Consider the following 17,078-nt stretch of genomic DNA (forward strand, 5'->3'; position numbering starts at 1 on the left):
CATTTGCTTTAACACTGTTTGCACCATTCCACCTCATCTCTGACCCTCAGAATCTCTCTTTCTCAAGCATTAGTTGCAGCACCAGATCAATATAATTTCCTCCTCCTGAACACCATACAATTTTGCCTCACCACATATAATTTGACTTGAAAGACCAAAGGAAGTGGAGAACCCTCATCTGCCATCAGTTTTCACACCTGAAGATGAAACAAGGTTTGTATGCAAGCCTTGGGAAAGTTTATCATCTCATCAAAACTGAGGTTTTACTCACAACTCAAAGGAGAATCTAGTTCAGCTGACAGCAGATACCATCTATGTGTTATGTTTACACTGAACTTCTAAAAAAGGATATGACCTAAACGTACTTCAGCAAAAGCAGAAATAGTGAAGCCTGACGCACTGTAATGTTTACTTGGTACCTCAAGCTCCAGCTGCCTTGCATGAGAGCAGGAAGCGTGGGTGAGTGAATATAAATCTTCAGCTCATTTAGAACAGGAAATCCACAACCAGAGCATCAGATCTAACAGGAATGGGCAATACCAGAGCAATGACTTTCCAAAATTTTGCCAAACAGATGTGAGGCGACAGGATTTTGAAAAGGAGCACCTCAGCGTTCATACAGCTGGTCCTACCATTAAACATGAAACTCTTCCTTTTGCTCAGGTCATCCCCTTGAAAGTCTACAAATCTTTCACTTCCTTTCCTCTAGAATTGTGGACAACATTCTAATTTATATACCAAGTTTTAAAAAAAAAAAATGCCAGGATTCTGTACTGTTTTTTTAAATAGATGCAAGTCCACAGGGGCATCCAGGAACTATGCTAAATTTTAGTTGGTTGAAGCATCCACCACAGGCAGTATGGTTGTATACATGCACATTGCCACTGATCTCATCATGAAGAGATGGGGGAGGAAAATGTAAATTTATTGAATTTCCAGTAAGAGTTGGGCTTAATATGCCCTTTAAGTAAGAAATTATCACTGCTATAAAGTCACTAGCATGCAGACAGGTGCAACATGATATCAGGGCACTAAGCCTGAAACATTTCAATCTGCATTGACAAAACCATCCCTGGAAGAGTGCTTAGCCTTACTGCAATCACTACTTCAACCCAATCCTTGTTCCTTACACCGAATGTGTGATTTCACATTTCCTAGTGCAATTCAGGCTTTGAGGATTAGCTCAGACATCTTACAAGTGTACCATATTACCCCCCAAAGACAGTACTGTCTTGCAGAAAGAGCTGTTTGTAAAGCAGTGTCTAACTTTGTCACCCGGTGTCACCAAAGCCTTCCTCTGTCAATGGCATTTCAGATTCCTTTGTTTCTGCTCAACAGACCAGGCATTGTGGTAACCTCAAACAAAGCATGCATTCATGCATTCTCTTCCAGGTTGTGCAAGGAAAATGAATATCCAGAAAGTTCTTCCGCCAGTGTGGCTACTATGCTCCCATCTGGCTCTAACCCTCACCAAATAATCCACACTGGTAACAGAAAATCAGAGCCAAATGGTTCTAAAATATTAGCCAAGTGAAAAATGTAACAGCATAAACCTTACAGAGGATGGGAGCCCACTACGCTCTAACACCGTGTGGGCTCTTTTTGCACCTATAGGCTTTTAAGTTTACGTTGCTCAGATTCTTTACTGCTTTCTTCTATTGTTACTTACTGGTCATTACTTGTTAATTAGCATGAAATCATTGGGAGCTGAAAGATTTCACACCCTTTCTTTGTCTCTCAAGAGCAAGTTACCTAAAAACAAGGTAAATTCCTTCTCTCTCCAACTGCCTGTGCAAGACAGGCCTGCCTCAAAGTCTAGGTCTGTTCAATGCTGTAGGAAATTAAACCAAGTGCTCCATTTTTCTGTCTATCATCTTTTTCCCAGTTTAAATGTTGCAAGAGAAAAGCTACAGCCATCTCCTTCTACCAGACTGTTATTTTTCATTAGGCAACCATCACAAAGAAATTAATTGAAGAGTGCCTACACAAGAGGCCGCAAGGATAACATGACACCTCCCAACAACCCCTGCAGCATTGGGGATCAGGGACCCATAGCTGTGGGATGCTCTCTGGTGTCCTTTACTCAGCATATAGGCCCTGTTTGCAACCTATGCATCTGGGTCCAACACTCTCTCCATATGTTCAGCAGAAAACCAAGGCTGCTAGCTCCAGGCAGTGCTTCCTCTTGAGGTAGAACAGCCTGATGTTACTGTGGATTTCTGCACTTGCCAAGGTAAAATGAAGCCAATCCTGGCAAATTAAGCAGAAGTTCATCCATCAGCCACTGGAAGCCAACAGAAACCATGCCATTTGTTACCATCCACCTAGGTACCTTCATTCAGAACTGCCTATCATTAAATAATCACATACTAGGAAACCTACTATGACACATCTTAGTCCCAGTTCAACACAGTTGGAAACTAATTAATCTTAGCAATAGTTTTGGAGATGTATTCAGCATTAAAGAACCCAGAACAACTACAAAAGACATTTTCCCACCAGCCTATTAGAAAACACTTAGCATGGTTATTGCACCATTAGAAGTTCTATAAATCTAAATAAAATTTCTTCAGCTAACAGTTATGATCTTTCTGCATATTAGTAATAAAGCTTCAGTAATAAGCAACCTTTTTTTAATGTACAGTATTTGAAAACTTGCCTTCCTCACTGAAAGAAATGCTGAAGGAAGCAAAGTTTCCCTTTGGGAACTATTATGAAGAAAGGAAATTTAAACACATATATTAAATGTGTATATATTTGAGAACTGAGAGACAACATGTTTCCCCCAAAGGTACCTATTCGGTGCTCCCATCTAATCCACCACAAATGCAGCGTGATCCAATTCTTTAGGGAAAGCTGTCCTACGGAAAAGCTATCCTAACTGCATCAACTTCTGCATATCTTTTTCTCACAGCGTATCTAGGAGAGAAACGGAAACCTCACCAAGCAGCCAAAGTCAGAAACCCAAATGTCTGGCTGAAACTTCAGAACTGGCAATTTCTAGAAAAAGAAAACAAACAAACAAAAAACAGGGTGCCTTTTTGGAACACCTTCAGTTAAAGGCTTTTATTATTATTTTTCTTCTTCTACTGACAGCCTAACAAGAGTTACCACCGAATAAACTCCTCTGCCAAACTAAAGGATCTCCTGAATTTTCATCTTAGAAATACTAAGGAAAACAGAAAAGCAGCTAAGGCTCAAGATGTTGTAAATGCTGTTGTGAAATACACCTGTACAAAGAATAGAACAAATACCTCTGACCATATTTCCCTCACTACAAACACAGCCAATTAGCAGATGCAGCAGCTGAGGATGGAGATTCGGCCAGTCAAGAGCTTTTATCCTTCTGGCCAAGTTTTTAAGTATATTGTTTCCTGTGTTTTGATGGCATTTTGTTTCATGTAATGAAGGCAAGTACTCTGATGTGCTGCAATATGCTCTGCTTGGCCACTTATACAAAACTGAAGGAATTTAATCACAGTGTAGAAATATTCTCAATATGTTAATTGCAATAAGATTTTGTAAGCAAGTATTAAGCAGTTCTAAAATATCCAGTTCTATTACCTGCAGCCTAAAATCTAGCACTTCAATGCTAATTCATAGTTAAATTATTGGGTAGCACAGATTTAGGATAGATGTATATATACAGTTCTCACTAATGAAGGCTAATTATAGAATCTCAATTGAATTATCAACAAAATAAACCTAGAATAATTAAAACCAGTCCAAATGTCACTATTAAAAATACCTCCACCACTGAAAACGTACAGCTGAATTCAATTGTGTAGGCAATAAAGCAAATACAAAGTCTGCCCTCCTTATACTTCAGCAATTATCTCTAAAATTTGTCAGTAGTAGCATCACTTCATAAATAATTTTGGATTTCCATTGAAAAAAAAACTCACTTTAATCCTCACATACTTCAGCCTTTTTGACTTTAACTTCTGTGATCCAAGCCTGATTACCTTCCTCAGGTACATAAAGGCTGACGGTAGGCACAGAACTCAGTAATTCAGCTGGCACAGAAACAGGCATTTGTCACTATAGGTATCTATAACTTGGGAAAGTGAGCTGGGATACCAGCAAGCACTGATAGTTTCAGACCAAGTCTAAACCTCGTTTCAGTTTTAAAATCTACTTAAGTTCTGATATGAAGATTTCAATCACGCAAATACAATACCTTACATGAACATGACATTCTTTAACACAGAAAAGGGCTAATGATAAACTAAGAGTCTACCCAGGTTATTCTGCGAATTAACCCGTTCTAAGTGTTTGGTAATGAACTGAAGCACTGGATTTGTGAGTTCTGGAATAACAGTGAGCTGATGCTTACTATAGCCAATAATTCTAGAGCAAGTTCAAACAAAAATCCAACAAATGAAATCTAGACCTTATGTTATGGAGGATAAATGTAAAACTTCAGAGGTAGTTACACGTTAAATATTTATATCTTACAGCAAACTGTAAGCCTTCGTACAAAGTATGGTCGTTGTTTGTTTTTTGTTGTTGTTATGCTGGCTATAGGATATAATCCTTTCCCATGACATTTTAAAAATATGCAGGCTGCAAATAACCAGTATTTGGCCAAATGGGAAATACTACCACCTATCACCCACCTTCGTCACTCAAGTGATCCCAGTCTTCCTGAGCTAGGAGGCAAAAAGCTGAAAAGCTTTCTCATGTAGTCTTTTGCAGCGGTACACTAAATATTCATTATACTGACACTGTAATAAGAGCACTTACATCAGTACTTTATTTTTGTTTATGTTGGTGAGTTCTCTCAGAACGTACATATCACCGCAGGGGAACATCTCACGTCACGTCTTTCTCTACTCACCAAAATCTAGGCATTGCATGAAAAAAACATTAATGGATTGTCAAATCATGCACTGAAGATTAAACACGAATGCCTATTCTTTTATTCTAATTACCAAATTGGGTCACTTGGGACTCTCTTGGGACTCTCTCTGCTTACGGAATATCCTTTGTATAGTAAAGACCATTTTGTAAGTGCTCATTCCAAGTATTACTATGGCAAATAAATAAAATTCCCACTTCAAAAGGCTCCAAATTTGCTCTGGGACCAAGCATCACTTTCTACTAACAGCCTTCTGCTTTTTGAAGTTAATTTCAGGATAGGAATATTTTGTCAAGCTTGACACTGAAAGATGAACCCACACTGGCAGGCATTGCTTTTCCCAGAGGAAGTCTGCTCTTTCAGCTGAGCAAGAGATGACAGGCAGGTCAGTAAGAGTTAGTCTCATTTTCTGTTTCTCTGGAATTAATTCCAGTAGATAGAGATCAGTTGTAACAGCAGATCAAATCTTTGCATTTTGAAAAGGAAGTATTATGGTATCAGCATCCTTTATCAAACAATACAAGCACAGGTTACTTGTATACAGAAATATGACTGCTAACAACTTTTGCTGTCAGTGAGTGTTTTGTTAGACTAAGTCTAGTTCCATATGTGAAAAGTTTCTAATGCCTTATTTATGGTACCCCATCACCTCCTCCATCCTCACTTCCCATCAATTCATGTTTCTTCTTTTGTCTTATTGCCAAGCATCGTGCAATGCCCAATGCACCTCCTTTCAGAAACCGTACAAAGTTGTCTCCCACCAGGGGACCTAAAGCAAAGAGGTTTGCTTCTTTAGTGCATTCGTATGTATATGGATCTATCTCAATAGGATTCCCTTTGCACGTGATGGGCTGATTTAAGTGATGTCCTATGCTATGTCCTTGGTCCTTTAAAAAGAAGAGATTTGGGTGAGAACCTATCAGAACTAAGGCTACAGAAAACTTCAAGATTTTCTTCAGTCCAGAGGCACTCTGAAGAACACATTTCATTTCAGGCTTAAAGGAAAGTACATTGTGTTCAGGGAAACTAGTGTAAGGAGAATGCAGATGAGAGTCCCCAGTATGTGACTGAGTGCACATCATATGATAGACCTTATGGTACTCAGGGTAAAGCTTTTTAGGCAATTGTTTGAAAATCAGACTCGAATCAGTAACTCTTCTACGAAACACATGAATTACTGGGATGTTGTTATTGTAGGCACACAGTACTGCATCAGCTGCAGTAAGTCCAGCACCCACAATTAACACAGGGTCTGCTTTCCCACGTAGCTTTCCTTTGCTTACAGCAGCTCCGAAGTCAGACATGGAATGAAGGACAAAAGGAAAATCTTCACCTTCAATGTGCAGTCGGCCAGGAGAGTCAAAGGTTCCCGTGGCAAGAGCCACGTTCTCAGCAAAGAGGCAGAAGGGCACATGAGAACCATCTGTTGCTCGCTGATAACCTCTGACTTCCCAGTTTCGCTTCATCAGTGGTTTCTGTCCATCTTCCATTTCCAAATGCTGCGTTGGAATATTTTCATTCAGCTGACTTCTATCTTCATCATCTCCTCGGTAAAGTCTGGATACTGATGTTATGTAAACATTGTCCCTGAAGTTTTTTTGGAGGCCCATGACTTTAACGTAGTGTTTATAGTAACAAGCTATTTCCTCCGGCATTACTCGGTCACTCTTTATATTTCTGAAACAAAATTGAATGTTTCCAGTTAATATAAAGACCTTATCAATATTTTCAACATCCAACTATGATCTACGACACAACAGTCAGATTTAAGAGCACTGAATCTGCCCAGTGTAACTGATATGGAGTTCAGTATATTTAAACTCACTCAATTTGCTTTATTTGCTCTCTTGATTCCTGACATAAGAGACAAGCTATCTCTTTTTAAAAACAATGTAAATATTTAGTTATAATAAGTGCTAAGGTGATGAACAAATCAAAAAGAAAACTGCAGTATTACTTCGGTCTATATGGAAGTGTTTTACAACTCACTTTAACATCATGACCATCTACAGTAGAACACCAGCTAAAACAGCACTCAATGACCACTAAAATAAAGTAAATAAATATCATAATTGCTAAGAGCCAAATTTGAAACTGTAGGTTCGGTATATTGTAAAGTGCAATGAAGAAAAGGGCTTAACTCAAACAAATCACTGTCCTGTGAGTACAGATAAGCTCAGTAAGTTTCAAATTAAGTAGCTCTGTAACAGAGAATTAAATCCTACCTGAGTGAATAAAGTATCACACTGAACCTTAATACACATTTGAACAGGATTACAATGACCAGATGTCCAAGAAAAAGCATTCTTGCACTGGAATCCTGATACTATCTTATGTTTGACCTATTTACAAAAAATTTAAACTGTCTGAGAAATTGAATGAATCTGTTTGCTTCTTTAGAAAAAAGCTCCAGGAAAAGCCAAAAGAAACAGTAGCAAATAACAGGTTATCCACTGAACTAAGCTGAGAAGCGTGTTTACATGAGACTGGGTTGCTTATTCTCAATGGTTAAAAAGATAGTATACGTGCTTTCAGTTTAGGTTACTACTCTGAAAATCCTAATGAGGTATTTAATGGATAGGATGAATGTCAGTGTGACACCTGCTATAACAACACCATTTCATATGACTGTAAGCATTAATTATCACTGATATTTCTAATTATGCCTGTTTAACTGTAGTGAAACAGTTCAGCATTTCTTTTTATAGTATTGTTGAAAATTATAATATAAACAAATTAGCTCCAGATAATAAGTAGCTTATGGGATTTCAGTTAATGACAGTAATCTTGTCTCCTTATTATCTAAGAAAGCTATTACAGAACAAAGGTACAGTTTCTTCATTTTAAGTGTTGTCCTGAAATGAGTAACACTGCTCTTAAAGACATATGCCCAAGAAATCCTTCTACTTTTTTGCCCTATGTGTCAAAACAACTTCCTTTCATTTTGCTAGAACAAAGTTAGGAAAAATTGTTTTAGAACAGGCTTAAGCAGAGCGCATCTGTTGACACAGATCTTTGGGAACTAATCGCAGCTTCAAAGTAAAAGCCAACAGATTGTACAAAACAGTGTTTTTGCTTTAACTTGCCTTCCAAGGAACTTAGTACAAGAAAGTAACTTTGGGAAGCAATGAATTATTCTCTTAAAAGTACAGTTCATAGACTGTAACATTTCAGATGCTACAGCTTTGTCTGTGAAGTAAATACTGAGAGGTACGGACTTCCTGAATTGCAAGTGAGTATCCACAGCAACTTAAGTTACTCAAGTTAACATCCACATTGAAAGAGGAACTTCTGGTATACTTTGGTAGGTTTTGAATGACTGAATCAGCTTACAGTAACAGCACTTATTTGAGAAATGTTCAAACACATCACTGTTAGAACACATACATATTTTGATGCACTGAAAGCCATCGTTCTGGCCAACTGCTGTCAATTTTCTTCCACCAGAGTACATAAATCATTTCCAGTGCCATTAGGCAATTTAATAAACGAAAGAAGTTTTCCTGTAAAGAATGAAGCTCAAATATTTTCCAGTTCTTAAAACAGTTACCTGCATTCTTACAACTTATTTCCCAGTACTTTAGGCAGTATCTTTACCTGCGCTTGCTAGCTGCCCACTCCTTGAAAGTGAGTCCAGGCAGTTCCATCCAGTCTCCAAAACTGATTGTTAGCATAGAGCCTTCCATGGCCTAGGGTGGAGGAAAAAAACAAAAAAACAAGATGACCAGATACATTCCTAATAGATACTTTTATGTGAAACAGCAAAGTTCTTCTCACTGTATTCCTTCAGACCGACATAAAAATAGAGCATAATACATCTGAAGAAATATTTTTGCCCTACAGTTAGATGTTTTAATGAGCAACTATGTGATCTAAAAAAGTAGAAAGAGAGGACAAGCAAAAGGGAAAATAAAGGTTACTTAAAAATATTGTTATTTGAAACAAGAAAAAAAGATTAAAGCAAAGGATGCAGCCAAAATCTTAAAGATTTAAGATTTTGTATAATTGCACCTGAAAACAACATGAGAAAAGTTAGAGAATAACCTTTGTTATAATTTAAAATAATAATAAAGACAGCAGTTATGGCCACAATCCCCAAAATTAAAGAATAACTTATCCCTCTGCCAATCTTTAACATACTTGACCTTTGATAATGGAAACTGCAATTGCCATCATTGACATTTAAAACAGCCGTTCGAAGAAAAGTCCCAAACCACAAAATTGTCATGATATGAAATGTTTACTCACATGCCAAGCCCCACCAGGTGGTCCTTTACCAAGCACTACATGGGGAATATAATTATGCTGTTCCAGCTTCCAGTGCAAAACAGATGGGTAGTCATACCCAAAGTCAGCTTCAGGATGAAGGAGTGTATCAAAGAGCACTGCAACTGGGTTTGAAGAGCGTCCCTCCAGGCCTTCAGACAGGTACTCTAGATCCTGAAGCAAGAAAGTTAAATTTTATATATTTACCTAACTTTTACTGTTTATCATACTGTTCTGATGTACAGACATTGAATTTGATACGCAGAAAATACAGTCAGTGGAAGTTGCATTTTAAGTATTTTATAGATAAACACAATCAAAACAGTTTAGAAATAACTGCTATGATTTACTCCTGTAACTCTGAATATAGTACACATGCCTCATTTGAAAATAACATACTACTAATGCAGGGCTAGGTGGTGTTTTAAAAATTGGGACAAAGAGAACAGAGCAACCTGGTAACATTTATACTTACTGATACTGCACTGCTTTTAACAGAGAATCACTAGTGTTTCCAGTCATGTAACTTCAACACATATCTGAAGCATGTTATCAGCATGTGGTGTTCAGCCTTAAACCACCACACAGCTGCACCCAAACATTCTAGGACACGAGAGCTGGAAGGCCTGCATCAGCTCCTCACTGACATAGTGGTGCTTTTGACGCTTCTGGCAAGCGATAATATCATTACAAAAGGCAGATTGTAAAACCCCAAAATACCACAAACAAAAAGATCTCTAGAGCCACAAAACAAACCACCTTCACAAACATAGCAGCCTTGGATCATGAGCCTCAGATCATTTAAATCAACAGAAGCATGTTATCACTGCACTGGAAACATGATTAGCTAAGCAGGCTACTTCTACATATTTTTCTGCAATCTGCTATTTATTTATTTATATTTAAGATAATTAACTTACATTTAAGATAAGCAGTTCTCAGAACGTACCATTTTTCATCTGGAAGAGCCAAATATATAATCTGCTAATGAGACACTGAAGAAGGTATGCGCTGCCCTTCAGTTTGCAGGTAAGAAGAGCATAGGTCAAGTGGTAAAGCTAGTTGGCTGAGGCCACACAGCTACTTGAGCTGTACTGTGGTCTCATTCTTTGCAGGATAAGAACATTAAGCCCTTTTTTCATCTACACACTACTTACGTAAGTTACAAAAGCATTTCAGATCGGCTCACTAAAGACAACTGTTTCATAATGTAGTTTGTAGGAAAAGAGCTGGACAAGACTGCAAAACAGGCTTACCTGATCAACAATGGAAAGATGCCGGGCTTCCTCTAATTTTGTGTGGAGAATGGGGTTTGGATGTACAGCTTCAGGAGACAAATACGGCCTGTATCCAGACAGTAGATATGAAAGACAAATTCCTGAAGGTCCATTTCCTATTAAAGAAAGAGGAAACTGCTTTAGAAACTTTAGGTTACTTCTACTAAGTAATTAAACAAGCAGCAATAAAGTTACAGTGAAGTGGCATAATGCATTACCATCCCAATTCAAAGCAACTTATAATTATCAGAGTAAAATAACATCTACCCTAAAACTTCTTCCAGATGAGCCAAGCACAGTTTTCAGGTAAGAAAAAATGTGTGTGACAATTAGCACTATGAAACAAAGTACATAAAGGGATTTCATATTTCAGCACGTCAAGTTCACTGTTCTCATGCAAATGATCTGATGGATAAGATCTGCTCTACTTGTCAATCACAGAAATACCCGAATATTTCCATCTTGCATTTTTGCATTCACACTTGAACTAAGTACTGTAAAACACAGAACAGAAACAAGCTGGGGAATATGCTCTTTAGGTCTTATAAAAGAAAAAAGATGAGCAGAAAGCTAAAATGATCCAAGACAATGAAATATCACACACACAGCACAACAAAGTAGATGCTGACACACATAGTACATATGTAGCACTGTACAAAAAACTTGCATCAAACCACATTCAGCATTATGCTTTACTGCAACAGTATCAACTCAAGCATCTTTTTGTTTTATGGCTTTCTATAATTTACACAAATCATTGCCATTAATAGATGAACTTATTTTATAAAAGGTGCAAAATGGATGGGGCCAAGACATTACTGTAAGGAAAGTGTTTGATTAGCATTAAATTAAGTACAGGATCACAATAACATATGAGTATAGAAGTAGTACTAATGTTGTGAAGTCAAATATAAAAATCCAAGGAAAGTTAATATCAGAAAAGTATGTGCTTTTCTACAGACTGTAAACATGTGACTATGTGCAGTTATTTCGATAGGTTTTCCTCATTAACTGAACAAAAAGTAGTGAGCAGTGTTCTCCCACTGAGACATTACTCAGTATTGTGTCTTTATTTTCTTCCAGAGGGGCACACGTAGCATTTACTACACACTTTAGATCTGATGCTGAAGTTACCAATTTATTCATGGTTCTACGTAGCACTCATCATTAAGATGCTAGATCTTTGTATTATTTTAACTCCTGATCTCAAGAGTTCATCCTTTGCTTCTTATTCCTCATTATCTTCACACACCCATTTGTATCTTGTATTTCCAATCTCACTCCGGCAGTGCATGTCTCCTCTTCCCACTTGCTGGATTTTTTGGCTCCATATTTCCCAACAAGTTTGCTCAGACCTCATCCTTCCTATTCACTCCCAGGTCTAGAACCTGAGTAAATAACCCAGGCTGCAGAGTGCCTCAAGGGCTCTTAACGCAGCTTTTGTGTGAATATATGGACATCAAAAAAAGTGTTAAAATGCCTGAGCATTGTAAAACCATAAAGCACTGGAAAGAATGAGAGAAAGAGGGCGAGTTCCCACCACAGACATCTTCTAGATGAAGTTCACCTTTCTGTACCTAAATATGAAGTGGATAACCAACTTCAAAGATCCCTGCAAAGCTCTGTTATTTGGATGAAAATAGGACCACACTGTGTTTACATGTTAAGATCAAAACCAGTGCACATGATAAAGCTTAGCACAGAACATTCTCTAGATGTTCTCTACCACAAAATTTACCAATTTTACCTCATTCAAACAGAATTTAACAGTTTCTTCCCATTCTCTTGAGCAAAACAAGAACAACACAGCAGTTACTTAATATTATCAGAGTAGTTTTGTACACCCTGAAGTATTAGAGTACACTGCACAGCACAAACCTAAGAATCTGATCTTAAATTGGGCATCATACAGGGGAGAAATGGAATGGTGAAGCTAAAGAGAAGGCAAAAGAAGTTGCTACTCCATTATGAAGTCACTAATGAACTATGCCATATTTTTCCTCCCCATTGTTAGAACAGTGCAATGAAAAGACAGCTCTAGGAAACTTAAAGATGTTAAACTCCACTTACACAGGAATAGCACACAAGATTAAGCCAGTAGAGATTCTATTTGTGCATACACATGTATGAGGGAAAAACAGTGGTGTTCCATAACATTACAGATCAACGTAGATATCTTTTAAGGCAGCAAACGAATTAGAGATAACATGCAGCTGAGGAAGATAAACTTGAGACATTTCTCAGATGTGTGTGTGAAATAACTTTCGGGTAACTTTTCCCCCTCCCAAGTAGAAATACTCAAAGCAGCTGTGTTTGGTATCAGCACAGAGGAAGGCACTGTAGACAAAGTAAGTATTGAGCACAGGTATTTGCATAACACATATTTGCAAAGCTAAACAGTGAAAACTGAGTCATTAGCCATATGGTAAACTTAAACGAAGGTTGATGAAATGCCAGGAAGCTGTTGCTCTTCAACTGTGATGCAGAATTTAGCAAGTGATTCACGTCTGTCACATTCATATAAAATACATTCCACGACCACTATTTTAAGCCATTGTGAAGAAAGCTTTGAGAACGTGCACTGTACAAACACTGATCTTTCTGAGTTGTGGAGATTTAACATGAATGTATGTTGAAATATCGTTCTTTGGAATTTCTCTGCCTGTTTACATGCACAATTAAAGGTGTTGATTTGCTATAGTCCTAACAGCTTTGGACTTCGGAGGTTTCTGAAAGCCTCTTTTATTTCAGATCTTTTCTTTAACCCTTCATCAACTCACGGCAGTAAGGAGCTAGTGAATAGCTGTTGCTCAAGAGCCTTGGCCCAATACAAACCAATTTATGCTGTGTACCCTGGGAGCCATCTTGTCATTCAGCAAGATTTTACAATTACAATCCTTTAACTGTTTCATCAAGACTACAACGCATTGTTCTCAACTGGCTGAACTGGCATGGATTGATTTAGTAAAAGATGGGACAACATTCAGATATTAGTGACAGATGCAACGGAGAAACCAATTAATAAACCAGGTTAACGTCTGGCCAATACACATAGCACACACTTTATATTATGCTTTTCACCATCCTGCATGACTCCACAAATTTTTAGTGCCACAGCATCAACAACCTCCATGCAAACTGATGAAGACACAGCACCATGTTAATCAAGCCCTTTGAGATCAATGCTTGAATCCAAGCAGTGCTGCTAAGACTCATCTATCTGCTGCCAAGTAATGCAGCTCCATTTGCCAGATCATCATTTCAATTCAAATGTACTCTGGTTGCAAGAACTTCAATATAATCTGATGGCACTGTTGTTAATCATAATAACTCTTTTTGTAATAAGCACCTTCACTGTAAGGATGTTAAGCATTATTCATTTAGCGATAAATGACTTCACACAGCAAGCCTATAAAGGGAATGGTAGCAGTGGAGAATTTTGAGTCAAAAAACTCACCTATTATTACCACAGGCAGAGTAAGAAGAGAGTCTCCAGGCAGAACAGTTTCTTCTAATAAAGGCATTCTTTTTATCTTCTTCCCAAGGCTGTCACCAAAATACTGGCCAAAGGAATTCAGAAGCTGTCCTTCAGTTTCAGAGCTGTTGTAATTCCTAATTGAGAAGGACAGATGGAAGAAAACTGAAAATATAACAGTTGTACTGGAGTCAAAACAATCTTGTCAAAATAAAGTTGCTTCTAATGCTTTATTTGAAGAGCTACAAAATTAACAAAAAATAGACTAAAATAGATATGTTTCATCCAGTCTACAGAATTTTACTCTCCAGAACAGTTTTCTAACAGTAAATCCAAGTCCATTTTCTCCTAGGAAGTCTATAGCAAGATAATAAAAAGGGACAGATGGCTCCACAGAGACACAGATTTCCAATTCAGTTTATACAAAACCAACGTATAACCAACGAGCATTATTTTGATCCACCACACAGAAAAGCTCACTTTTCATTACCCCCATCAGAAGTGGAGACACCCCCCACCTAGCCCACAAACAACAATGAGACCAACCAAAAACTGAGTGAGAAGCTAAGATGTATCAGCAGCCCCTTACATACTTTCCTACCTGCCGAACAGCACACAAGACTTTACACCAACACTTTCTTGATCAGGTAGATGCAAACCTAAAAGTCAGCAGTGGTGTGAAAAATTGAGAGACTGCAATTTCTAGTAACCCTAGGTGCATCCTATGGTGGTTTTAACCACATTAAGGAAGTCTTTTACAAAAGGAATCAAACAACAAACTTAATGCAAGTAATTACTGTGCACCAATAGGTTAGCTGCTGCATTGCAGACTGCTCCCACCACTTGTCATCTCCTTAATTTGTCAGCTTTCTCTCTGCAACACCAAGCTAGCTTCCTCTCACAGTTCTTCATGCTCTACATATACATCTATGCTAAAGACATGTTTTAAACTGCTTGCCTCTTAATTATTTATGAGCACCTACTCAAGTTTTCCAGGTCACTGAAGAAGCAAACATTTCATCAGCTTAGCTTAAAAGGCAATGGCAAATTAAAAATCTGCTTTTATTAAATCTTTAAAATGCTCAACTCCTCAATTAAAAACGTCCCAACCTATCAGCTCCCTTGGCCTGAGGGGTCTGCTGGATGCTCCCAAAGCCTGACAGAAAACTGAAGACTGAGCTGCACAGCAGTACCAGCACTGTCACCCAGCCCCGTGACAGTCACTTCTTGGTTAAAAAGGGGGAAGCCATTCTGAAATTGTATTTACTTCTGGAAGTGAGAACTTCACATGTGCATTTCCTGTATTACAGGAAAAAAAAAAGTTGGAAATCAGTGACTTCACTGAATTACAGCTGTGCGCTGGCTTGTCACAATAGGTGTGCATTAAAGCCCAAACTGCAAGCTGAAGTGAATAGAGAGGGTATTTAACCACCACACTGCTTTTTTAGGCAGGTACAGGTAGGCTCCGCTACCTGCCAGCCTGCACTCCGAGCTCACTACGGCAGCAGTGCTCTGTGCTTTGCAGGTGGACTGGCAGAGAGCAAGGGGGTTCAACACACCCTCCTCGCAGGATGGAAGGCTGAAACCGGCTGAAAATCTCTCTTGCGCAGCACAGAACTGTGCAGATCTGCCTGCACACACAAGCAGCTCCTCAGCTATCACGTGCACGAAGCAGAAGCAGTGCGCATCAGACGCGCGTCCTTGCTTCTTAGGAACAGCGCGGCAAAGCTCGGGAAGGTCCTGAATTAGGATGGCGGAGGTGGCCGCCCCTGAGCCGCGAGCAACGGCCCAGCAACAAGCACCAGGTTTCGCATCCAGCTCTGCATGGCGGGGACCGGTATCAGCAGCCCGGCCCAGGGCCTGCGCTCAGCCCCCAGCCGGGGATCCGCAGCGACGCGAGGCTGCCAGACCCGGTGCTGGCGCTTCGCTCTTGATTATCAGTTATTCGCAATTAATTATATTTCTAAAGGAAGCGTGGGAAAAGAGCAGGAAAACACATACCATACGTAAACGCTATCTTCCCCGGGAAGAGAACAAACCGTTCGCAACAGCTGCCGTTATTTCCCTCCAAGTTACTAACGGAGGAGCCTTTCTTACGGAGCAGTTCCCAAAGCCCCTGCAACGCTGTGCATAGCAGCAGGCTGACCGCAGCGCGCGGCTGACGGACATCTCGTCACGCACACACGGCTGATACCCGGTGCCAAGCGCACATCCCGCCGGCGGGCTGCTCTTATCTCCCGGCGGGGTCGCGCGGTGCCCGGAGCGGCACCGTGAGCGCCGACGGAGGAGGAACGGCGCACGGCCCCGCGCGGCGGCGGCGCTGCCCGGCTCGGCGCTGCCCGGCTCGGCGCTGCCCGGCTCGGCGCTGCCCAAGGTGACCGCGCGGCTGGGGCGCCCCTCCATCCCGCCCCTCGCTCCACACGTCTCCCGCGGAGGCCGCGGCCCCGGCGCCGCGCCGCCCCTCACCTAACGGGACCGGCCAAGGAGCAGCGGCAGCACCACACGGGCATGGGGGGCTCCGTCGGGCTCGGGGCGCCGGCGGGGCCCGGCGGCGGGGCTGCTGGGGGACGTCGCTTCTCGGCTCCCGCTCCTCCTCCTCCCGCCGTCGCCACACTGGGGCCGCGCCGCGCCTCCTCCCCGCTCGCAGGCGGCCGCGGGTCACACGCGGAAGGAGGAGCCGCCGCCAGCACCGGGAGGGAGGAGCGGGAGGAGAGCGAGGAGGAGGGCGCGCTTCCTCCTGCCCGCCCCGCAGGGGGATGCGCCGCCACGGCCGCCCGCTGAGGGAGCGGCCGGAACCCTTCGCCCAACGGTGGGGGAAGAAGGACGCGTTCAGCGCCCCGCGGGGGACGGGGAGAATCGTCCTCCAGCGAGCCCCCAGAAAAAGATGAGGCCCGCTCCCCACCGCGGCCATACAGCCGCCCGCAGCCCCTCCCCTGCCGCGGATGTCCCCGCCCTCCCTGCAGGCCGCGCCACCTCCTCCGCCGGCGCGGGCACACCTGTGGCCGCCGCGAGGAAGCGTTGAGGTGCGGAGCGCGGTGCGTTCCCGATGCCCCGGGCCTGGCGCTTGAACCCGTTAGGCCTTTTGTTGTATCGCGGGAACCGCTGTTGTGGTTCCGCAGGAAACTTGAGAGAAGTTTCCCATCTTCGTGCTCAGTTTTTGAGTCAAGAGCCACAGCAGTTGTGTTTGGAGAAGGAAGTG

General features: G+C 41.1%; 1 protein-coding gene across 2 annotated transcripts; it reads right to left on the reverse strand.

The window, feature by feature from the left end:
* Positions 1–750: 750 nt before the first annotated feature.
* On the reverse strand, positions 751–16,553 carry OSGIN2 (oxidative stress induced growth inhibitor family member 2). Of its 2 annotated transcripts, none has more exons than XM_052703364.1 (6): positions 16,346–16,553; positions 13,862–14,016; positions 10,384–10,520; positions 9,110–9,301; positions 8,459–8,550; positions 751–6,538 (listed from the first exon to the last, which is right to left on the reverse strand). In XM_052703364.1, the coding sequence occupies exons 1-6, from the start codon at positions 16,387–16,389 to the stop codon at positions 5,494–5,496; spliced, it is 1,665 nt and encodes a 554-aa protein (XP_052559324.1). In that variant the 5' UTR covers positions 16,390–16,553; the 3' UTR covers positions 751–5,493. The 2 variants fall into 2 exon arrangements, with proteins under 2 accessions (XP_052559324.1, XP_052559325.1); XM_052703365.1 differs by lacking the exon at positions 16,346–16,553 and adding an exon at positions 15,881–15,981.
* Positions 16,554–17,078: the final 525 nt, after the last annotated feature.

This window comes from Tympanuchus pallidicinctus, unplaced genomic scaffold (genome assembly GCF_026119805.1).
Source record: "Tympanuchus pallidicinctus isolate F22 unplaced genomic scaffold, pur_lepc_1.0 scaffold5, whole genome shotgun sequence".
In the NCBI taxonomy this organism is placed as follows: Eukaryota; Metazoa; Chordata; class Aves; order Galliformes; family Phasianidae; genus Tympanuchus; species Tympanuchus pallidicinctus.

Coding starts and splice junctions, on each gene's coding strand:
- OSGIN2 (XM_052703364.1), bottom strand. CDS start 16,389: ATGCCCGTGTGGTGCTGCCGCTGCTCCTTGGCCGGTCCCGTTAG. Junction 14,017..16,345: donor TCCTTGGCCGGTCCCGTTAG/GTGAGGGGCGGC, acceptor CTTCTCAATTAG/GAATTACAACAGCTCTGAAA. Junction 10,521..13,861: donor TCTGCCTGTGGTAATAATAG/GTGAGTTTTTTG, acceptor TTTCTTTAATAG/GAAATGGACCTTCAGGAATT.